Here is a 24,311-nt window from a genome sequence, read left to right as displayed (position 1 = left end):
ATGTTCCTGTTTAGAGGGTTTAAAATACAAATGCATTATATGGCTTGATAAGTAATGCAAGTTATTCACCTGCTCAATCTTAAAGTAATAATATAATAATGAGGGAGGGGCTGGAGAAATAGCACAACATAAAGTATTTGTCTTCCAATGGCCCACCCAGGACAGAACTGGGTTAGATTCCTGGCATTCCATATAGTCTCCCAAACCTGCCAGGAGTGATTTCTGAGCACACAGCCAGGAGTAACCTTTGATCACCTACAGGTGTGGCCTAAAATAAAAAACAACAAACAAACAAAAGAATAATTAGATATGTGAGTGGTTATTTGGGTTTGTTTGTTTGGTTGGTTGGTTGGTTTTTGGATCATACATGGCTGTGTTCAGAGGTGACTCCTGGCTCTGCTCTGAGAAATTGCTTCTGTCAGGCATGGTGGACCATATAGGATTCAGAGAATTGAACCAGGGTCCATCCTTTGTTAGCCACATGCAAAGCAAGTGCCTTTCAGCTATGATGTCACTCCAAGTTTTTTGTTGTTGCTTTTGTTATTGTTATTGAGAGGTTTTAGGATCTTGAGTTTACACAATCTAGATCTAAGATGTTCAGTTATAACAGAATTTGCTTTGCTCAAATTTACAATTTTCCTTGTATCAATGACCCTAATATAGTTATCTCTTTTTATATTTTTAATAAATTTATTTTTAATTGTGAGAACAAAGATGCAAAGAAAGAGGACAAGGTAAAGTGACAGTGGAAGTACAATCACCATAAACAGAATTCTTAGAAGAAAACCCCTTGCTGACACCTTTATTTTGAACTTTCAGCCAAAGAACATTAAGAAAAGTAAAATAGAACCCATATACAATTACTTTGTCCCTCAAGTCCCCAGATTGTAGTACATTATAACATTTCTTAGCAGTACACAAGCAATCTAAGGCCATAAAACTTATGTAACTCCTTAACTTTGAAGGCATAGTATTTTCTTACATTTCCTTGCATATGCATATTAGTTTAAGTTAACCTCAAAAGTTTAAGTGATTTTTTTTTTTTAAGGGTTAAAGTCAAAGGAGCACCGAAAAAACGGTGTTAGAATTGCAGTTTTTGTTTGCATAGGCCTACCAAGATATGAGGGACATGGAAAGGATAAGCCTTGGCCTAAATACAAGGAGACCCTACCCCTGAAGTTTCCTAGCAGAAGACCAACTCTACTCTCCAGGCAAACTAGTTTGTCCAATCCAAGTCATTGTCTGTAGTGCCAATACACTTTTATTTTTCACACAGTCTCTGTTGTTGGTATCATGTTTCTGAATTAAAGATCTTGGAATCTGCATATCTTAAATTGAAGTCAGGATGGTGTAGAGTGTCCTCTAGTTTCACCTCACAATAAAAGGGCAATGCAGAGAGCTCTGTCCTATAAGCAGGTCCTTGTTGTCAAGTCTTCTTAGTGTTGAGGGAAGTCTCTTTTGAGCAGGTCAATGTCAGAGCAGTGGTAGGGTCTTCCCTGGTAGAGGATTGTTTCCAGATGATGTTATAAATTACATTGGATGTTTTGTAGTTAGCTTCACTGATTCAGGGGTGAATGGAGAATGCCCATTCTTCTGAGGCCTGTGCCAGGTCATTATATCAATGTTCAGGGTAAGGACCCATTGCTCTACAAGATTTTTGTGTTCCTACCTCTATTAGATAAGAACTTATTTGTATGTATAGTATTTTTCCCATTTTAATGTGCCTATGCAAACAAGGAACAATGCCACCTGGCAGTATAGGCCCATATGGGGGCTGCAAGAACAAGTCCAAAAATCCCCATGATATGGTTAAACATAACCATTAAACTGAGGGACTCCTTCACCGAATATTTTATATTCAACAGCTCACAGAGAGAAGAAAAGATAAAAAGTAGGGAAAATCTTCACTGTATAAGGGAATAATTAGTAAGAGTTATAGCTGTCAAAGAAAATAGACATAAAATATTCAAAAGCCATACGTGTCCATTTTAAGTCTTTTAAAATAGTTGGGGGTTGTTAAATCAAATGCACCACTTTGGTGTGTGATTAGGACAGTGAAGTACTGAAGTTACAAAGGGTAAATGGGGTGTACTGATGGTTAGGGGTGATAAAGTTAAGGAGTAAAAATTAGCTTTACAGGGGTGTGCAAAAGGGCAGAATACCAGATGGACATTCTACATACACAAAACATAACATAAGGATAGGATATACTATTAATATATACGGTGCACACAAATAGCCCCCCAACAGTTTTGAACATGTAGACTGGGAAGAAATTGCACTAGAGCTAGCCTCCAGATTGTGGGGGGGAGAGCTTGAGACCCCCTCCAGGAGGGACCACCCGACACCCACCTTGTCTGGCTGCCTGGGCTGCCACCCAAGGAAGGCCTGGAGGTGGGGAGTGGGGGGAGGGGCAGGAGAGGGGACAGCTGGGGGCCTACCAAGACTCCCAGCATGCCCAAGCTAGGGAGAGAGCCTTCCATCTGGGGACTCCCCAGACCCCATGCCGGCTAGTAATATAATTATCTATTTTTTATTTCAAATAATAAATAACAATCAAATGTGAAACAAATAATAAAATAAAAATAAAAAATTATTAAATAACAATCAAACCCAAGGTATCTCATATTATAATGTAAATTCTAAAAACTTTACAATTAATAAGACATAGGTAGGTAAAATCAATTCTTATATTTAGTACATGTAGAATCTTCCAATTCAAGTTATTTTTAACAATTAGTAGCAATGAGGATATCCTCAATCTTAAGAACTATGTTATTTTATTTTATTTTCATTTGTTAACTGTCCATCCAACTTTACTTGTTACTCTCAAGCTGCAGAAGAAACGACAGAGCACGTTATATATATATGTATGAAAAAGCAAGAAGTAACCACATCGAGATGTTTGCTTAAAATCTCTATTAAGTGGCCAGAGTGATAGCATAAGAGTTTTAGCATTAGCTTTGCACATGGCAGACTATAGTTCAATGCCTGGCATCCCATGTGGTCTCCCAAGCCTACTAGGAGTGATTGATTGGTGAACATAGAAAAGAAGTAACCCCTGACCATGTATGAAACAAAGCCAAAAAAAAAAAAAACCCTCCATTATATCCAAATTTCTCAAACTGCATAATCCACACAACTATTAGATACTGCTCAGCTATGGTTTATAACACTCTAAAGCAAAAGCCTCTATTCCACAAGTATAACATAATACTTTTCATATTCCTTGTGCATAAGCTCCTGAAACTTCCAGGTTTCAGCCTGAAGAATCCTGAAGAGCATGTACATAGTGTTTATATGTTCCAGGCACCCAGTGGGCTAGTTACCGGTAATCACATAATCTATACTATTGGATAACTGGAATAATATAAATAAAACCTAATTCAATTAGCTTAATGATATAATTGATCTGGTCAGGGAAAGTTAAAAAAACTGAGTGAAGGTTTTGTTTGTAGGAGATCAGATACAATGCCAGCACTGCACATCTCCATAGGCATGCGAAGAGTGATACCAAACACATAGACACAATTTAGCCTAAATTAAAAATAGAAAAAAACACACCATTATCCCCTTTGAATCTTCTAAATTAGGTGATTGGAAAAACAGGTACTTTTGACTCCTGCTCTGATATTAACTCAAAGGTATCTGAAATTGCTACTTTTCTCTCCTGCTCAGATATTTACTCAAAGGTATTGGAAATTGAATCACATTTCTTATTAATTTGGGGCCACACCCGGTGACACTCAGGGTTCACTCCTGGCTATGCACTCAGAAATCGCTCCTGGCTTGGAGGAACATATGAGATGCCAGGGATCGAACTAGGCTTTGTCCTAGTCTAGCCTGGGCAAGGCAGATGCCATACCACCTGCAACACTGCTCCAGCCCCATGAAATTGAATAATATCTTAAGTAAATGGATTAGATATAAGGAAGCTGATAGTATTTATTTTTCTTTGCATTTTGCTTCTATTCTTGACAATAAAATTGAAATATTCTTGAAATATTATCTACCACAGAACTGATTTATAGGTTTCATCAGAACAGGATTTTGCTCACAGACTGATGCGTCCATAAATTGAGATCACTGAAGAAATTAGAGGATGGGCCCAAAACATGTGTATGGCTACAGCAATGACAGTTTCATAGGACTTTGCTCAGGATTTTTCTTGGTTCGACTGCTTAACTTCCAAATGAGTGAAATAAAAGAATAATACACAGGCTTTCACGTGTGTCGATAAGAAAAGAACTAAATATATGTCTCAACATCTACAGAGCTATGGAGAAAATTTGGTCATTTTAAAATCTCAAATATGATCTACTAATTAAACTCCTTATGAAGTTACCATGATTTACCAAGTTGGTCATGGTTGAGTTTGTGACACATGCAATTTTGTTACCAATCCCATGATTGGTAACATGTGCTGCCACTCAAGTTATTAACATGAGCAGTAGGAAAAATGTCATCCATGGACTCACTGTAGCACTGAGACAGAGAAGGAGAAAGTCTGGCCATTTTGCTCTTTCCTAGAGAGTAAATCAGAAGTCCCATCTGATAGTTTAGAATGTTGTTTGTTTTGATTTGGTGCCACACCTTACAGTAATTAGACCTTTTGCAGGCTTTGTGTTCAAGTTTCACTTCTGGGAAGCAACTTACCTATTGAATTGACTTTCTGACCAAGAACCCATATTTCTAATGCATGTACTACTTTTCTTTATTTAATAATTATGGATATGAAGGACAGGGCCACAATTAAGCAAGGACTTGCTTTACTGTGAAAACCAGACTTTTATTAAGAAAATAGGTTTCCTGGGAGTGAAGGTAAATCAAATATGCAAAGAACTCTTCCTAACCAATCTCACTGAAAATCCAATCATCAGCCAAGCCCCACCCTACCCATCCATCACTCTTTCCTGGGTGGGTCCCGAGGCTACACCCACAGACCTATATAAAGAGTGTGGTCTGCTGGCTCACAGTTTGCTCTGCTGTGCCAGGTTGAGATACATTCCTGCAAGGAAAGTCAGCTCAGGACCAGTACCTGAAGAATCTCCAGGCAGAAGTTCGAGACCTAGGTGAGAAGGGATCAATGCAACAAAGACACTTAAAGAGTTGGGGATGCACAGAACAGTGATTTTGGAAATATTTGTGTCTTATGAGGCCAGAGGAAGCCTATTTCTTTTGTCCATAATGCTTGCAGTGTGCAGGGTCTATAGGGCACGTCTTAATGATCTGCATTTTACTGAGTCCAAAGACTAAGTTCTGATCCATCTGATTGAAATCGAGTGATTTCCTGGTGGGCCAGTATGTGCCTGTGGAGAATCTCACTATAATAATATGAACTAGTGTGTGGGGCCGTGAAGTGGATTTGATCTATGGTGGGTAGAATCTGGGAATAGTGTCCTAATCTGTAGAAATCTTTATTTGCAGGGGTCCATCTATCTTCCAGAACCCAAGACTATTGTGGTTGTGCAGAATAATTCAAGATATCTTTGCTTCATATCAACCATCTGAGAGAATTAGCTGAGGTGAGCTGCTAGTGTCCTCTGTGGAGCTGGGGGGTCAAAGAGATCACTGTGGCACTAAGAGAAAAACACACAGGAAGTTGGGGACAGGACTGAGTGTGTGTCTGTTTCTGGCAGGAGAGAGCCTAGACTCAGCATTGGAGGTGCCGACCCCACGGCTGAGGATGGAGTTGTCAGCAGGCCTGGCCAAACTGCAGGCAGAGGTCATGTGCCCCGTGTGCCTGGACTACCTCAAGGACCCGGTGACCCTGGACTGCGGACACAACTTCTGTGGAGCCTGCATCGAGAATTCCTGGAAGGAGGTGGAGGGCACTTTCCCTTGCCCACTGTGCAGGCAGCCCCGCCTGACAAGGAGCGTCAGTGCCAACCCGCAGCTGGCAAGGCTGGTGGAGCTGGCCCAGCTCCTGCAGGGCTCCAGGCCCCTTGCAGGCGAGGAGGCGCAGGCAGAGGCGCGCAGCTGTGCGGAGCACCAGCAGGAGCTGAGCCTCTTCTGCGAGGACCACCAGGAGCTGCTGTGCCCGCGCTGCGCTCAGAGCGCGGCCCACCAGGGCCACCGCGTGGCGACGGTGCAGGAGGCCGCGCGCCGGCACCGCCAGAGGCTCGGCGGCTACATCGGGCCCCTCAAGAAGCGCCTGGCCCAGGTGCAGAAGATGACGGTGGCGCAGGACAGGACCCTGCGGCAGCTGCGGGAGGACGTGGACCGGCAGAAGCGGCGGCTGGCGTCGGAGTTCGAGCAGCTCGCGGAGTTGGTGGAGCGCCAGCAGGACGCCGCGCTGGGCAGGCTGGCCGAGGAAGACAAGCGCCTGCAGAGGCAGCTCAGCGCCAACATCGCCGCCTACTCGGACCACATCGCCCGGCTCAAGGGCCTCATGAAGGAGGTGGCGGAGCGCAGCGTCCTGTCCGAGGAGATGCTGCTCGCGGGCCTCGGGGGCGTCGTGCGGCGCTGCGAGGACCTGCAGCCCCCGGCCGTGGCGCCCCTGAGCTGCAGGCGCCCCGACTACAGCCTCCCCCCCCTGTGCTCTGCGCTGAGCAACCTCATCCGCAGGTTCCGCGAGCCCGTGAGCCTGGACCCCCGAACGGCTCACCCCAGTCTGCGCGTGTCTGAGGACGGCAAGTCTGTGTCCTGGGTGCCCGGGAGCCCCAAAGAGCAGGCCAGAGGGCAGGCCCGGGGCAGCAGCGCCGATCTGGTGGTCCTGGGCCGCGAAGGCTTCTCCTGTGGCCGCCACTACTGGGAGGTGCAGGTGGGCGACAAGCCCGAGTGGGCCGTGGGCGTGTGCACAGACGCCCCTTGCAGCCAGACCCAGGGCTTCCCTCTAGGCAGGAAGGGTCTCTGGGTCCTGCAGCTGCAGGATGGCGTCTACCTGGGGGCCTGCTCTGCGGGGGCGCCCCTTGCTGTCAAGGACAGGCCCAAGGTCATCGGCATTTTCCTGGACTATGAGCTGGGCCAGCTTTGCTTCTACAATGCGAGCGACAGGTCCTACCTCCACTCTTTCTCGGAGACCTTTGCTGAGGTGCTGAAGCCCTACTTCTGTGTGGGGCCCGACTGCACCCCTCTGACCCTGAGCACTGGGAGTGGAGACCTGGACTGACCTGGTTCTTGTTTTTCTCCCCTGATGTAAGGGAAGCTGTTTTGGTTGTCACTGTCATGGACTAGTTTCCCAGATATTCAAGTCAGAACGTTTGTGCGTTTCTGGTGGTGGGTTTTGGGGACATGGGGTTGTTGTGGTGTGGTGACTGGTGACTAATTTTTTTCTTGCAACTGTTTGTACTGTAAGTTCATTATAATCCATTGTAATACTCAATCAATTGTAAAATATTTTGATTTTAATTAGCAAAGTTATTTCTTTTTTTTTTCTTCAAGAGGCTGATATACAGAAGGCCATTAATTATACACATTTTGTGACCACTTTAGTGTTAGTAGCTTATTATAGGGTGGGTTTTTTTGTCTTTATAGTTCACATTTTTATTTTCCTTAGAGAAACTTCATATTTTTTTTGCAAAAAAATGTTATAGTATTATGAATCTCAGGGAATTTCTTGAATATTGTTTAAGCTTTCTTGATATATCAATGTTAAATCAAATGTGTGTCTGGTAGAGTTGCTGTTGACAGATTTTTTTATCAACTGTTTTTAATTCCAACTCTGTGGTATCTTCTATTCTAATAAATTGTGATATTAGTGACCAATAAGAATTCAATTTATTTAATAAGAGGCTGACATTTCCAATTTATGAACAATCCTGACTATTCTATGATTAGTTCATTATGTCTAATGGAATGTTTTGTCTTTGTGGTTCAAATTAATACCTTCCTTAGGGAAATTTCATATCTATCCATTTTTGCAGAATTTTATTACAATGAAATGCATTTACCTGAATTCCCTTTGCATACGTTGTAAGGTTCATCTCCTAAACTCACCAAAAATAAAAGGCTACAGAGAGAATTTTTAATTAAATATCAGTATTTTGCCACTTTTGAAAAGTGAGGTAGGACTAAAATAATTTACCCTCTGACTAGTCTACTGCTTAAGAAAGTTTTCTTTTATTTCAACAAGTAAGTTCTTCTCTAGTCTAAGTTCCACAGTCCACTGAGAGCTCAGGTGTCTGAATTCATTTGCTCACAAGTAGATGAAGTGGTTTTCATGCATATGTTGATGGCTCTAATATGAAGCTAGAGAGATCTAAATTTAATAATGTTCATGTGCTCTTGGCAGACTTTCTCAGTTTGACTCAAATTTGACATTTCCCAGGCTGACAAAAAGAGTAGAGAGAAAGTGGCAAAACCCCATATCAAAGACTACTTTCCTCAGCTCTTCACATAATAACATTCAACACCTTAAATATACCCTAGGAACACAAAAATAAAATACAACACAAAAATCCCTTCCTTACACCTATATTTATTGCAGCACTATTTACTGTAGCAAGATTCTGGAAACAACCAAGATGCCCTTCAACAAACGAATGGCTAAAGAAACTGTGGTACATGTACACAATGGAATATTATGCAGCCATCAGGAGAGATGAAGTCATGGAATATTCCTATACATGGATGTACATGGAATCTATTATGCTGAGTGAAATAAGTCAGAGAGAGAGAAAGATGCAGAATGATTACTCATCTATGGGTATTAAGAAAATTAAAGACATGATTGTAATAAAGATTAGAAACAATAAAGATGAGGCTACAAGGACTGGCTCATGAAATGAAGCTCACCACAAAGAGTGGTGAGTGCAATTGGAGAGGTTGCTGCACTGACAACCATAGTGTTAGTGGGTGGAGGAGTGGATTGCTTGTCTTCAGTGCAGGCAGGGTGTGGGGGAGGGGGAGATGGTGGACATAGGTAGTGGGGGTGTTGTACTGGTGAAAGGGGGGGATGTTCTTTTGGTGACTGGAACCCAACTACAAACATGTTTGTGATCATGGTGCCTAGATAAAGATACTGTTTGAAAAATATTAAGAAAAATAAAATCAATTTTATTTTTTCTCTTCGCTCTTATTAAAATTTAAAGTTGTAAACTTCAGCTATTCATATAAATATAAAAGAGATAAGTGAAGAATTTAAACATAAATTTTATTAATGACAGGTTAGAGAAGATAATTACCAAAATGAGACTCATATATTAATAATTGACTACTCACATTTACATTGATACCTCTTTAATTCTAAATTATATTGTATTAAATTTGATTTTATACTTCTAGGATAAGGAACACTCCAACAAGGGTTAGGTTGTGTGGATTACATGAGATATTATGAACATATTAATTTTCTGCTTCTCCTTTACCTTTTCAAATGTACCTTACATAGTTTGGTGACTGAATCTAGAGTTTAGTACCAGGTTTCAAAGGTAGAAGGAAGTAAAAACACATGAATGAGGCCACAACAATTTGCTCAGTGTTAGTATACCTGTGTTGCCTATTCTATTACTCCAGGGGTTCATCCGTAGGATAATGACAATTTATAATTAGCTGTAAAACTCAATTATCTCTCCACAACTAAAAAGAATATTTGTAATATGGGCATTATTTTAAATGAATAATATATCTTTAAAAGTCTTCAAATAATATTTATAAAATGTTGGTATTTTGTTTATTATTTAGATTGAACAAACCCTTTTTTAATTTCTTAATTTAATTCAGTTGGCTTTGGGAGATACAGGAGGCAAAGCTAAAGGTTGACTCTAGCTCTAAGCTCAGGGATTACTCCTTGAATGCTCTGGGGAACTTGCAAGACCTCACTGAATATATAGGAATAAAAAGTTTATTTAAAATGAACTTTCAGGGGCTAGAGCAACAGCACAGCTGTAGAGCCAGGAGTGACCCCTGAGTGCTTCCAGGTGTGGCCAAAATAAACAAAAACAAAAAACCAAAAAAAATTTCTTTCAAATTTATACCTTCCTTAGGAAAATTTCATATCTATCTATTTTTGCAGAATTTTATTACAAGAAAAATGCATTTACTGGAAGTCCCTTTGCATATGTTGTAAGGTTCATCTCCTAAACTTAGCTGGGTTACTCCATACACCAAAATTAAAAGAAAATAAAAGGCTACAGAGACAATTTTCGAATTAAGTGTCAGTATTTTGCTACTTTTGAAAAGTGAGATAGGACTAAACTAATTTACCCTTTATTTAGTCTACTGCTTAAAAAAAATTTCCTTTTATTTCAACAAGTAGGTTCTTCTCTAGCCTAAGTTCCACAGCCCACTGAGAGCTCAGGTGGCTAAATTCATTTGCTCATAAGTAGATCAAGTGATTTTCATGTATATATTGATGGCTCTAATATTGAGCTGGAGAGATCTAAATCAGGGGTCTCAAACTCAATTTACCTGGGGGACACAGGAGGCAAAGTCGGGGTGATTCTTGAGTGCAAAACCAGTAGTAAGCCTTGAACATTGGGGGTGTGACCCAAACAACTAGAACAAGACAAAATAAAAAAGATTCCTCTAGGGCAGGGCCACAAAATGTTGTATGGAGGGCCGCAAACATGAAATAATGTTCATGTGTTCTTGGCAGATTTTCTCAGTTTGACTCAAATTTTGGCATTTCCCAGGCTGACAAAAAGGGTAAAGAGAAAGTGGCAGAACCCCATATAAAAGACTACTATTACTACTTTCCTCTGCTTGTCACATAATAACATTCAACACCCAAAATATACCCTAGGAACACAAAAATACAATACAAAAATCCCTTCCTTACACTTATATTTATTGCGGCACTATTACCATAGCAAGATTCTGGAAACAACCAGATAGTGTCCAGTATTCTAGCATGAATTTCTCCTGTTTGGTTTGTGTTGTTTCTAATGAGGGTTGTAATCTTATCAGTTTCTCTTCAGGATCTCTTGGGTCTTGGCCGTTGGATGATTAAATTTTAGAATTATCTGATTTAAAATGGTTATAGAGAAAATAGAATATTGAAAGCATTAGCTTTGAAGACAGCCTTCATCCCAGATGCTCTGCTTCAGGTGGGTCTGCCTACACCAAGGGTCTCAAACTCAATTAACCTGGGGGCTGCAGGAGGCAAAGTCTGGGTGATCCTTGAGTGCAAAGTCAGTAGTAAGTCTTGAACATTGGGGGGTGTGACCCAAACAACTAAAACAAAACAAAACAAAAAAAGATTCCTCTAGGGCAGGGCCACAAAATGTTGTACGGAGGGCCGCAAACGCCCCGGGCCGCGAGTTTGAGACCCCTGTCCTACACAGTAGGCAAGAGAACCTGTCCTGGACCTCCTTTCATAACATCTTGATGCAGGAGCCACAAAAGTTGTGGCCACAGTCCAGGGTCATTGGGTCTTTGAGGCAAACCAGGCACTATCATGGGGCACATGACCTTTGCCTGCAGTTTGGCCAGGCCTGCTGACAATCCATCCTCAGCTGTGGGAAGGGCAACCCTGTGGTCGACACTTCAGAAGGCTGAGGTTCTAGGCTCTTTCCTGCTAGAAATAGACACATATTCAGTGCTGTACCCAACTTCATGTGTTTCTCTGAGTGTTTCTCTGGTCTCTCTAACCATGCAGTAGTTCAGAGGACACAGGTGCAGGCGGAGCTATCTGAGGGCTCTTCACACTCACCACAAAAGCTTTTCTCAGATTGTTGTGTGAAACCAAGAGAAGTTGAGCAACACTGCATCACCCAAAAATCTTGGATTGTGTAATGCAGAGGGGCCACTGTAAATCAGAAGTTCGAAGGTTAGAGAGATTCATTCCTTCAGCAATGAAGCTCACTGGCACTTCAAGGCATCCTTTTTCTTTCCTCTCCCTAGACACCACCTCCTAGACTCTACAGAACCTTACCAACACTCTCAGGGGTCTCACAAACTAATCCACATGATTCAAGTGAATCATTCTCCATGGCACCTACAGTATGCTGGAAGAAGTCACATAATTAAATCAAAAGAATGGAACTCAGTCCTTGGATTCAGTAAAATGTAGATCATTTATAGGTGCTCCATGGCCACTAAGGGACAAATTGAGTACCTATCTGGTCCCATAAAAAATTTGTTCCCACACTCATTGCTCTGAGCAAACCTAATTCTATACCTGCTTTTGATGTATTGGTCCCTACTCACATATATTGTGACTTCTGCCTGTGAAGACTTTTGTGTTGATTCTGAGCTAAATTTTCTTGTAGGAATGTCCTTCCCCTGGCACAGCAGAGCATACTGCATGCTCAGAAATGACCATCGTATTTTTACAGGTCTGTGGTTGTAGCCTTAGGAACCCACCCAGGAAAGAGTGATGGGTGGGCATGGTGGGGTGGTTAACAAAGAGAAGACAAGGTCAGTGAGAGAGTAAGAATGCATGTGAGTAACAATGTGGGGAAAATGACTAAATCCTCGAAAATGACCATGGCAACTTCAAACTTCCAACTTACAAATGGTACCTCAGCTTCACCTTCAACCATACCTGCTAGGGCGAGGGATATTGATATTCAAATTATGTCTTATAAGTTCGTAGTGACATTTCTAAGGAGGTTTATAGCAACAAAGCATACCATACTTTAGTTGGCATTTTACCTTTTCTTGAGCAAATATGTGTGTAATCTCCTTCAGAGGAAGGTTGGGGTGATCTCAACCTTCAGAAAATTTAGAGCAGCAACCACCCCCTTGCAGAAAGACTATCAATGGCTATTTGTCCCTAGAAGAAGTTTTGTTGTGATCAACAAGAATTTGGGGAGCATAGGTGGACATGAGGGACTATGTGAATACCTGGGTGGGGAGGGAAGCACAGATACTTACACATGAGGGAGAATATTCTGAGTCCCCACTGGAAAGGCCCTCTCAGAAGGGATGGCCATCCGAGGACTGTCTCTAGCTCTGGTTATGGGATACTGAACAGAGGTGCTAGGATGAAGGATCACTGAATGGATGGGCCTCACACTCCAGGGGTTCCAAAACCTGAGAGGAGGGAAGTAATGCCTCCTGGTATAGTAGAAAGTGAGAATAGGTACGATATTTTTTTGGGAAGAAATTTGTTCAGGACATCAAAGTGTATGTATTTTTCCTCTTGAACCATCATTCATCCCCCTCAGAGGTGCTTACAGGCACAGCCCCTACATGCCGATCAGATTATCCCTCAAAATATCCTGCCACTGTTGAGTTGTGTGCAAGAATGTGACCAGATATAGATTCCTTTATAGGATATATTAGGATATTCTCAATAGTCAAATTGAATACAATACAAAAAGACTCCACTCATTGCATAGACAAGTACCTACCATGATATGAATGTCATTGCAGGAGTTGGGACAGTTTTCCCGGAAGTCAGTTATTCCTGGTTATAGAATTCAGGGATATATGTGGGGAACCACTCATGCAAATGTGGTTTTGGGTAAAAAGACACAAATATCTCATTTCTAAGATCTTCAGGAAAAGGTATCATCCAATAAGTCAACAAAGAGGAGATATTTCTCCAGGAGACAACAGGTTTTGCTAGAAAAGGTATCATCCAATAAGTCAACAAAGAGGAGATATTTCTCCAGGTGACAACAGGTTTTGCTAGAAATTCTTTCTGAATGGCTGTTCTGAATGACAAAACAGCCAAGGACTGCCCCATATATGTCATACATATAGTCCCACTTTCTGTCTCTAATGAGAATTAATTTAGTCATGTATAGTTTATTTATGTTTAGTTATAATTTATTTAATTATAACACTGCCCCTGAACGATAGAAAACGAGACCCCTTACATTGGTCTCTATAACCTGTCCCCAAGTTTCACCTGAGAGCAAGAATGCAAAGCCAATTCAGAAGTTTACTACAATATCTCTTGACCAGAATTATGACCAGGAGTCAGAAAAGAATAAAGTTTCTGTATGTGCACACCATGCAGATTCCTATATATTTTAATATATACAAATTTTATATATTTGTTGGCACTAGCCCCACATTCATTTACTCTGGAAAGTGTTCAGTGTTCTGGAAAATTATGGTGATGTCTGCATTTCAAAGTAGAATATCTTATGTACTACAAAACCCAGTTACAAGTCTCTCAATAATTTTTAGTTCCAGGATTGAAATCTCACTCCATATTTATCTGGCAAGCTCTCCTCTTCATTGCTTTTCTATATAGGCAATATAGCCAACCATGAATCAGCCAATATAAAAAACAAACAAAAGCTCTACTTACAAATAGGCCATACAATCTGCTTCCTAGTGCTCAGAATACCATCTCTCTGCTCTGTTCAGAATTCTAACCTACAAGGAGCTGATCATAAGTCAATTAAATATTAAATGAAATTATCACAAATTACCTTCGCACCCTTTTATTTTTTTCTTGCTTTAGAAATTAGTGTCCTTGCAATGTCATAGAAAAGCAGCTTCTTCAATATCTGTATTGACAAAGTCCTATATTCTAGTCTCCAAGGCTCATACACCTCCTATCAGGGGTCCTTCTCCCTCTCAGTCAGAGGCATATAACATACTTTCACATTTAGAGCCACTTACTTAAATAAATGCTAAAACCTAAACGGGAGCATCCTTCTTTCCTGTAGCTCTTCCCTAACTCTTTCTGAGATATTGTGACAGGTATTACCAAGTGGCTACTACCCTGATGACATTAAAATCTACAGAACATCTTACCTTCTGTCTTTAAAACATCAGCATTTTGCCCTTTACAACACTTTCACAAATATATACAATGTTGGTGATTAAAAAAAAGGCTATGAAGTGGCTGGAGCAATAGCACAGCAGTAGAGCATTTGCCTTACATGTGGCTGACCCAGGATGGACCTGAGTTTGATCCTAGGAGTTCCATATGGTCCCTGAGCCAAGAGTGATTTCTGAGCACATAGCCAGGAATAAGCACTGAATGTCACTGGGGGTGGCACAAAAAATAAAGCAAACCAAACAAACAAAAACAGAAAAATAATCTATGAAGCTTCACAAGCTTGGGCACTAAGTTCAACTCTGTTTTGTTTCATTTTCAGAAGTCTTCTTATTAAACACTTTCCTCAATCTCATATACTGTTGTTACTTAAACACATTGAACACAATACTTACAGAGCCTAGAAGTACTCAAGCATCCTCTTTATAAGACATTTTATATGACCTCAATTTCTCAATATGTTTAGAAGCAATATGTGGGAAAATAATTTTTCTTTGAAAAAAATATTATTGAAAAAAATCATAGTTATTCTAAAACATGCCTCTCTTCACTCTTATTCAAAATTTTTTTCAAAATAAAGTATTGGAGAAAAGTTATCCATGTTATGAATTATAAGGACTAGCATCAAACTCAGATATTACTTTCTATTTTGGAGGATGTGCAGAAACCAAAATATAGATGAAAAGTTTTTTGAGTGGAAGGATTAACCTGAGTTCTCAGACAGTGATATTGATAATTAAAAATTAATCCATTGCAGTGTCAATTTAGCACTTTCTCTCCTATTAAATTCTTTTTCAGTAAAATTTAGAATTTTACCCACAGATATGTGTTCAAGGAATAATATTATAATATTTTGTATTAATATATATGCCAAACACTCAGAAACTAATGTTCTGAGAACATCTACTCATGAATATAAAAGATTCCCAATTAGTAAATATCCTTCTACCCAAGAATGAAAAATATCATATGGTTCTTTCATATAATAAGGGGCCATTTTCAGTGACAACATTTATAGTCATTAATTTGGGGCCAGGCATAATCCTGAGTTTCACATATGTTCATATTACAGGTAGTGTTTGTGACCAAAATGTGAACCGATGAGATGCAATCTAAAACTTCAAAAAAAAAAAAAAAAAGGCAGATCAGAAAAGCAGAATGTATTATCTGGGTTAGATATAATAAAAGCAGAATGTATTATTGGTGTCATTACATGGTAGTTTGAAAGACTGGTGTTAGAAAAGAAAATGGCAAATTAGGGCACAAGGACATTGGGGACAGAGCAGTGTGCATTGATCATCATCCTGTTGAACAGGGTAGACTGAAGGAGTTTCTATGCCAGTTTGTCTGCTTCACAATTCATGAAATCTTGTCAATAATAACTGAGATTATGAATTCAGGCAAGACAGTAAGACCACAGTTACCTTGAATTCCAAGATTGACTGACTTTAGCTGAGGTCTTAAAAGTGAGGGGTGAATAGTTGTTGGAATTGAAAATTCAGCTTTATAATGATAGACCTTTAAACAAATCACTAAATAACTTTAGGACTCAGTTTCTTATCTGTGAAAGGGACTCAAAAGTTCCACTCTAGGATCTTGTTGGGTCAAATAGATGAGATGAACCCTGAAGAGTATTGTGGAACCCCAGAAACAGATGCAGGAATATTGAGAATTCAATTTTTTTCTTTGGGAGATGATCCTAGGACCCAGGCAGACTGATACAGTTGCAAGAAGTGTGCTGGCCTCCTTTAAAAGAGCTAAGACTGGAAATTTTGTGTAGAAGCCTTTCTTCTTTGGATGTCATCTGAGTTTTTTTTTCAGAAATATATATACTAAATCATAATTATGCAAATATTAAGAGAATTAATAGAATGGCATATGTATTTTGTGAGAGAATTGTATCACCATTGATAATTTACAGGAAATATTTATCAAGAATATACAATATTTTGGGTTTCTTATAAAATACTAGCTTTACTAGAATTACTTATGGCTTTCAAAATGTCTGTGTGTGTGAATGTGTGTTTATTAAATTTTTGGTTACACATTTTATTGCTCAGGAGTTATATTGGCTCTGTGCTCAGAAAATATACCTAGCAGGCTCAGGGAAGCATATAGGATGCAAGATGGAACCCTGGTTGGTTGCATGCACGAAAAACACTCTCTTCTCTCTGTTACTGCTCCAACCAGAATTGTATATGGACATTCTTGTGTTTCTTCTTAACAAGAAACAAATCGATATTATGCAGTTTGGACCATACCTTTGCCATCCGCATTATTTTTCTATGAGACTTTAAATCAACTTGTTGATCATATTGAAGAAAATTAAATTTTGATTATTTTTTAAATTAATATCTTTCTTTAAGCATCATGATTACAAACATGTCGTAGTTGGGTTTCAGTTATAAAAACAGACATTTCCCTTTACCAGTGTAAAAATCCCACCACCAATACCTCCAATCTCCCTTCTCCCCAACACCCTGTCTGCTTTAGAAACAAGCATTCTATTTCTCTCACTCATTATCATTGTCATAAGTTCTTCATTTTGATGCAGTTTAATCACTCAAAACTCATGACTTGGGTTAACAAGACTGATGCTATCAGATAATGTTTTGTCCGTTGTCTAGAAAATATTTCCACTCTATTTTATCAGTTTAGTGAGGGATGATTGATATAAAAGAAAATGGCAAATGCATTTATTGGGGAGGGATATTTTGCACAAGGGTAAATTTTTAAAAGTGAAAGAACACAACAACTATCATGTTAGTATTTTTCTGATATTTCCTCTCACTAACCAATAACATTTAGTATATGACAAGTTCTAGCGTAACTTATGTTAGAACATCTCTATTTTATTCTGTGGAACAGTATTCTATTTTCTTTTTTTTCTTTTTTCGGTTTTTTGGGCCACACCCATTTGATGCTCAGGGGTTACTCCTGGCTAAGTGCTCAGAAATTGCCCCTGGGTTGGGGGGACCATGTGGGACACTGGGGGATCGAACCGTGATCCTTCCTTGGCTAGCACTAGCACCACCTCGCCGGCCCCATGAGTATTCTAATTTTTAGCATGTTTCCTAAGCCTGGTATCTTTTATGGCATTAGCTTGCATTCAAAGATTTGACTATATTGTTCAACTGTATAACTAAATAATTCACATTTCAGTTCTCTATGTTTTAAAAAGTGTCCCAATTTCTTTATCACAGTACTTAGGAAAATTTTACCTTGAAATTTATAGTCATCATATTTACTCTGAGGATTGACAGTGTACTCCCTGTGTTTTCCAATGAACTCTTAATTGAAACACTATAGCACTGGTTTTCTAAACTTCTAAACATTGCTTTCTGAATATTTTCTCATTCTTTTTCAAAATTCCAAAAAATGTATACTTTTATTCTTTTTCCTTTTTGAAATATCTTCCGGAGCTTGATTCTAATTATTACTCCTTTTTATTTGTTGAGATAAATTAATTTCAACGAAGAGTTATTTTTCTTGCTATAACCTATTTTTACCAATAGCTAAAGACATTTTTGGTTATCTCAGATTGAAGTATGAAGTACTAGCTCATGTAAGAAGATTAATGATAATAAAGACATTTTGCTCTTTACAAGATAATACCCAGAGCAAATAATTTCCTAATTATTTGACAAAATAGGCAATAGGATAGATATTAAAAAACTTTACTTGAGAAAATTTTTTTCTATAAAATAGCTTTTCTCTCCGGTTTTTGATTTATTAATTTATTTTTGCAGCTGCATCATCTATTGATTCATCTGCATCATCTATTGATTCAAAAATATTGAATATTTTTGGATATTTTTATATTTTTCACCCTTCTTCCAGTTTTTTTCTATTTAATCTCTTAAGTAAAGTGGACATAAAATGTTATGTAAAGTATATAATTTTATTCACATTTATATACTTATATTCTCCTATCTGAATATTTTGTTTTTTAGGATATGCAAGTTTGTATTTTGTCTATTTTCCTCAGGTACAATTATCTTTTCTTATAACATTTCTATTTTCTCTTCACATGGGGGTCAAAATCTTTTTTGCAATTTTTTTCACTTCATTTTTTTGAATCACTTTACCTTCAACTATTTTTCTGATTCCTTTATGTTTTTAGCCATGCTTCATTCATGTGTCCTTTTTCTCCCTTTCATTCGATTTGAGAAGTACTGTATAAGAATATGTGATGAGCAGGGAATAAATTTGGGGATGGTGAATCAGAGGTAGAATGTAGAACCAATCATTAAAAACATATTGTAAAAAAATGATTTGCTTGAGATCATGTAGTACTTTGGCTAACTCTGCAATTTTATTCTGAGGATCATTTTCTTCTAAACTAAAGGAAAATATATTCTTTGAGCATATCTATAGAAATTAGATGCCAGAAATTAAAACTAGTAGCTATTAACTCTGAACCTTAGAGCACAAAATAGCACCATTCTCTTTGAAAACAACTGTTCCAAACTATATAAGGGTGTCTGGTTTTGAACTCAGGAATTCATATAATGCAGAGTCTGTGACAACCATTTTAAACCTTTTTAAACACTGAGGCAATTCACTGTTGGAGGTCTGGATTATAGTAAAAACAAACAAACATATAAAAACTAAAAACTCTGAACAAATTCCTATGCTCACTGCACATGTATCTTATATTGAAAAAAGTGGGGGGAAAGATACAAATTTTAAAATGAGGAATATGTAAAGTTAAATCAAATTACCAGTATTTCATTGGGAACTATAGAACTGCGTTTTGCATGCCATAGTTTGAGGACCCCAGCCGGAGATTGAGGGGAGGAGTCAAGAGACAAGGAAAAAGGGGCAGGTCAATAGCACAGCGGTAGGGCATTTGCCTTGCACACAGTCTTTCCAGGAGTGATGGCATCAATATGGTGACCCCCCGGGAGCGGGGGAATACCAGGTTGCCTAAGGAGGGGCGAACCGGCCCAGGTCGGAAACGGAGCAGGTCAAAGCTTCTGTGCTGATCAGTAGTGGGATCACGCCTGTGAATAGCCACAGCACTCCAGCCTGGGCAACATAGCGAGACCCTGTCTCTAAAAAAAAAAAAAAAAAAAAAATCAAAGAATTATACAAAGGCTTTTGTGTGTCCATAAGAAAAACCTAATTAATATCTCAACATCTACAGAAGTATAGGGGAAATTCGGTCATTTATAATCTCATATATGATCTACTGATTAAACTCCTTATGAAGGTACCATGATTTACCAAGTTGGTCATGGTTGAGTTTGTGACACATGGACTTTTGTTACCAGCCCCACAATCATCTTCATATGCTGCACTCAACTAACATGAGCTGGAGGAAAAATGTCATCCATAGGCTCACTGAAGCACTGAGACTAGAGAAGGAGAAAATCTGGCCCTTTTGCACTTCCCTGGAGAGAGTAAACCAGAAGACCCACCCTATAGTTTGGAATGTTGATTGTTTTAATTTGGTGCCCCACCCTACAGTAATCAGGGCTTTTGCAAGCTTTGTAGTCAAGTTTCACTTCTGAGAAGCCCTTTACTAATTGAATGGACTTTCTGCTCAAGAGCCCAAATATTTTTTTTTTTTTTTTTTTTTTTTTTTTTTTTTTGGTTTTTGGGCCACACCCGGTGACGCTCAGGGGTTACTCCTGGCTTTGCGCTCAGAAGTCGCTCCTGGCTTGGGGGACCATATGGGATGCCGGGGGAACGAACCATGGTCCGTCTGTAGCGCCACCGCCTGGCCCCAAGAGCCCAAATTTTTAATGCATGTACTATTTCTCTATACTTCATAAGTACGAAGATGAAGGGCAGGGCCACAATTAAGCAAGGACTTGCTATATTGTGAAAAAAAAAAGACTATTATTAAGAATATAGGTTTCCTGCAAGTGAAGCAAAATAAAATATGCCTAATCAATCACACTGAAAATCCGATCATCAGCCAAGCCCCACCCTACCCACCCATCACTCTTTCCTGGGTGGGTCCCGAGGCTACACCCACAGACCTATATAAAGAGTGTGGTCTGCTGGCTCACAGTTTGCTCTGCTGTGCCAGGCTGAGATACATTCCTGCAAGGAAAGTCAGCTCAGGACCAGCACCTGAAGAATCTCCAGGCAGAAGTTCGAGACCTAGGTGAGAAGGGATCAATGCAACAAAGACACTTAAAGAGTTGGGGATGCACAGAGCAATGGTGGGTGGAGAATGGGTATGGTGTCACAGGAGAGGAAAGCCTAGAACTGCCTTAAGGTGCCAGTGAGCTTGTCTGATACAGTGCTGATGATTTCTAACCTGTAGAAATTGTTATTTGCAGGAGTCCATCTCTCTTCCGGAAGTAAAGACTATTGTGCTTGTGCAGAATCACCCAGGATATCTTGGCTTCATAACAAACATCTGAGAGAAGTTGCTGTGGTGAGGTCCTACTGTCCTCTGGGGAGCTGGGTGGTCAGAGAGACCAGTGAGATACTGGGAGAAATACACCCAGAAAGTGGGGGGCAGGACAGAGTGTGTGTCTGTTTCTGGCAGGAGAGAGCCTAAACTGAGCCTTGTGAGTTGTTGATCAGCATATTGCCCTCCCCACAGCTGAGGATGGAGTTGTCAGCAGGCCTGGCCAAACTGCAGGCAGAGGTCATGTGCCCCGTGTGCCTGGACTACCTCAAGGACCCGGTGACCCTGGACTGCGGACACAACTTCTGTGGCGCCTGCATCGAGAATTCCTGGAAGGAGGTGGAGGGCACGTTCCCCTGCCCACTGTGCAGGCAGCCCCGCCTGACAAGGAGCGTCAGTGCCAACCCGCAGCTGGCAAGGCTGGTGGAGCTGTCCCAGCTCCTGCAGGGCTCCAGGCCCCTTGCAGGCGAGGAGGCGCAGGCAGAGGCGCGCAGCTGTGCGGAGCACCAGCAGGAGCTGAGCCTCTTCTGCGAGGACCACCAGGAGCTGCTGTGCCCGAGCTGCGCTCAGAGCGCGGCGCACCAGGGCCACCGCGTGGCGACGGTGCAGGAGGCCGCGCGCCGGCACCGCCAGAGGCTCGGCGGCTACATCGGGCCCCTCAAGAAGCGCCTGGCCCAGGTGCAGAAGATGACGGTGGCGCAGGACAGGACCCTGCGGCAGCTGCGAGAGGACGTGGACCGGCAGAAGCGGCGGCTGGCGTCGGAGTTCGAGCAGCTCGCGGAGTTCGTGGAGCGCCAGCAGGACGCCGCGCTGGGCAGGCTGGCCGAGGAAGACAAGCGCCTGCAGAGGCAGCTCAGCGCCAACATCGCCGCCTACTCGGACCACATCGCCCGGCTCAAGGGCCTCATGAAGGAGGTGGCGGAGCGCAGCGTCCTGTCCGAGGAGATGCTGCTCGCGGGCCTCGGGGGCGTCGTGCGGCGCTGCGAGGACCTGCAGCCCCCGGCCGTGGCGCCCCTGAGCTGCAGGCGCCCCGACTACAGCCTCCCCCCTCTGTGCTCTGCGCTGAGCAACCTCATCCGCAGGTTCCGCGAGCCCGTGAGCCTGGACCCCCGAATGGCTCACCCCAGCCTGCGCGTGTCCGAGGACAGCAAGTCCGTGTCCTGGATGCCCGGGAGCCCCAGAGCGCAGGCGAGAGAAAAGTCCGGGGGCAGCAGCGCCGATCTGGTGGTCCTGGGCCGCGAAGGCTTCGCCTGTGGCCGCCACTACTGGGAGGTGCAGGTGGGCGACAAGCCCGAGTGGGCCGTGGGCGTGTGCACAGACGCCCCTTGCAGCCAGGCCCAGGGCTTCCCGCCAGGCAGGAAGGGACTCTGGGTCCTGCAGCTGCAGGATGGCGTCTACCTGGGGGCCGGCTCTGCGGGGGCGCCCCTGGCTCTCAAGGACAGGCCCAAGGTCATCGGCATTTTCCTGGACTATGAGCTGGGCCAGCTTTGCTTCTACAACGCGAGCGACAGGTCCTACCTCCACTCTTTCTCGGAGACCTTTGCTGAGGTGCTGAAGCCCTACTTCCGTGTGGGGCCCGACTGCACCCCTCTGACCCTGAGCACTGGGAGTGGGGACCTGGACTGATCTGGTCCTAGTTTTTCTCCCCTGATGTAAGGGAAGCTGTTGAGGTTGTCACTGTCATGGACTGGTTTCCCAGATATTCAAGTCAGGGAAGTTGTGCGTTTCTGGTGGTGGGACTTGGGTACATGGTGTGGTTGTCTTGTGGTTATGGTGATTCACGTATTTTTTGCAACTGTTTGTAGAGTAAATCCATTATAATCCATTGTAATACTTAATCAAATGTAATAAATTGTGATTTTAATGACCTAACAACGTTATCTGTCTTTTTTTCTCAAGAGGCTAATACATAGAAGGGCATTATACACATTTTCTCACCACTCTAGTTTTAATAGCTTATATCTGAGTGGAAATTTGGTGGAAATAAGGAGTTTTATCAGTAGATAATATATGAGATTTTTAATATGACCAAATTTTCTCCACAGTTCTGTATATGTTGAGACAATAATAGCAGAGTGTTGTCATTGTTGTTTGCATTATAAAAAGGGCAGTTAATATAGATGGTCTGGGGGCCTGAGAGAATGCATGGATGTAAGGCATTTGCCTTTCATGCAGAAGAATGTTGGTTTGAATCCCGGCATTCCATATGCTCCCCTGTGCCAGGGGCGATTTCTGAGCATAGAGCGAGGAGTAGTCCCTGAGTGTTGCCAGGCGTGGCCACAAAACCAATATGTGTATGGATAGATAGATAGGTAAATAGATAGATAGATAGATAGATAGATAGATAGATAGATAGATAGATAGATAGATAGATAGATAGATAGATAGATAGATAGATGGTCTTGTGTGAAAACAGGTGGCACCAAGCCAAGCAAAGTCCAGCAGTTAGGGTACTTGCCTTGTACAGAGCATACACAGGTTTGATCTCTTATTGGTTCTGCAGGACCAATAGTAATAATTTCTAGGTGCAGTATCAAGTGTAAACCCTGAGCACAGTTGAGAGTGACCCAAAACAAAACTTAGCAATAATAATAAAAAATATGAATGCCACTTTAAATAGTAAAAATTACCTGATAAGTACTTGATTGACTTGTATCTTAGTATCAAGAGTAATGTTCTACAAAGGAGGTAGGGTTACATTTTTCAAGTTCATACAAACGGTGCCCCAAATACATGTGGCCCTCATCTCACCTCTTGAAATGTGAACTTTCATGCTTTTGTCTTTTTATGTTATGCTATGTAATGGAGCACTCTCCAACTTTGGAGAAGCCTGAACTCTCTTGAATGCATTACTTTCCTTCTATTTGTCTTTCTCCCCTCTCATCCACTTCCTCACAATGTCTAAATTTAACCTGTTTTAAATTCAACAAAGTCTGGACGTGACCTGACAAACAAAACATAATTTTGTTCATTCTTTGACTCCCCCAAACATATTTAACCCAGACCTCAGTGGGTACTGCTCTCCTTTGACCATGCCAGCTTTCATGCTTTTTATTTGACGGATTTATCAGTTTAAATAATTTCTTTTCTTCCTTTTCTTCTTTTTTTCTTTTGGCTAAACCAGGCAGCACTCAGGGGTCATTATTGACTCTGCACCCAGAAATCACTCCATCAGGCTTAGGGCATCAAATGAGGTGCCAGGAATTCAACCTGGGTCCATCCTGTATCAGTTGTTTGCAAAGCAAATACCCTATGGCTGTGCTATTACTCTGACCCTCAAATAATTTCTTGCTGAAAAAGCTGCCTTCAATAGTA

At 41.2% G+C, this 24,311-nt stretch overlaps 2 protein-coding genes across 2 annotated transcripts in view; both read left to right on the top strand.

Annotated features, from left to right (window-relative positions):
• The window catches only part of LOC126004405 (tripartite motif-containing protein 75-like), a 96,828-nt gene extending 89,717 nt beyond the window's left edge, over positions 1–7,111 (top strand). The window contains exon 4 of the mRNA XM_049770843.1: positions 6,568–7,111. Within this exon, the coding sequence (XP_049626800.1) occupies positions 6,568–7,111 (544 nt within the window). The remainder of the gene's footprint in view (positions 1–6,567) is intronic.
• A 14,086-nt stretch (positions 7,112–21,197) lies between these two features.
• Positions 21,198–22,622, top strand: LOC126004404 (tripartite motif-containing protein 75-like). The gene has a single exon (XM_049770842.1). It carries the CDS (start codon positions 21,198–21,200, stop codon positions 22,620–22,622), a length of 1,425 nt encoding a protein of 474 aa, XP_049626799.1.
• The last annotated feature ends 1,689 nt before the right edge of the window (positions 22,623–24,311 follow it).

The sequence above is a fragment of the Suncus etruscus genome, chromosome 3 (genome assembly GCF_024139225.1).
Source record: "Suncus etruscus isolate mSunEtr1 chromosome 3, mSunEtr1.pri.cur, whole genome shotgun sequence".
In the NCBI taxonomy this organism is placed as follows: Eukaryota; Metazoa; Chordata; class Mammalia; order Eulipotyphla; family Soricidae; genus Suncus; species Suncus etruscus.
The sequence above is the reverse complement of the archived record's forward strand: the minus strand, read 5'-3'. Positions and strand labels throughout refer to the sequence as shown.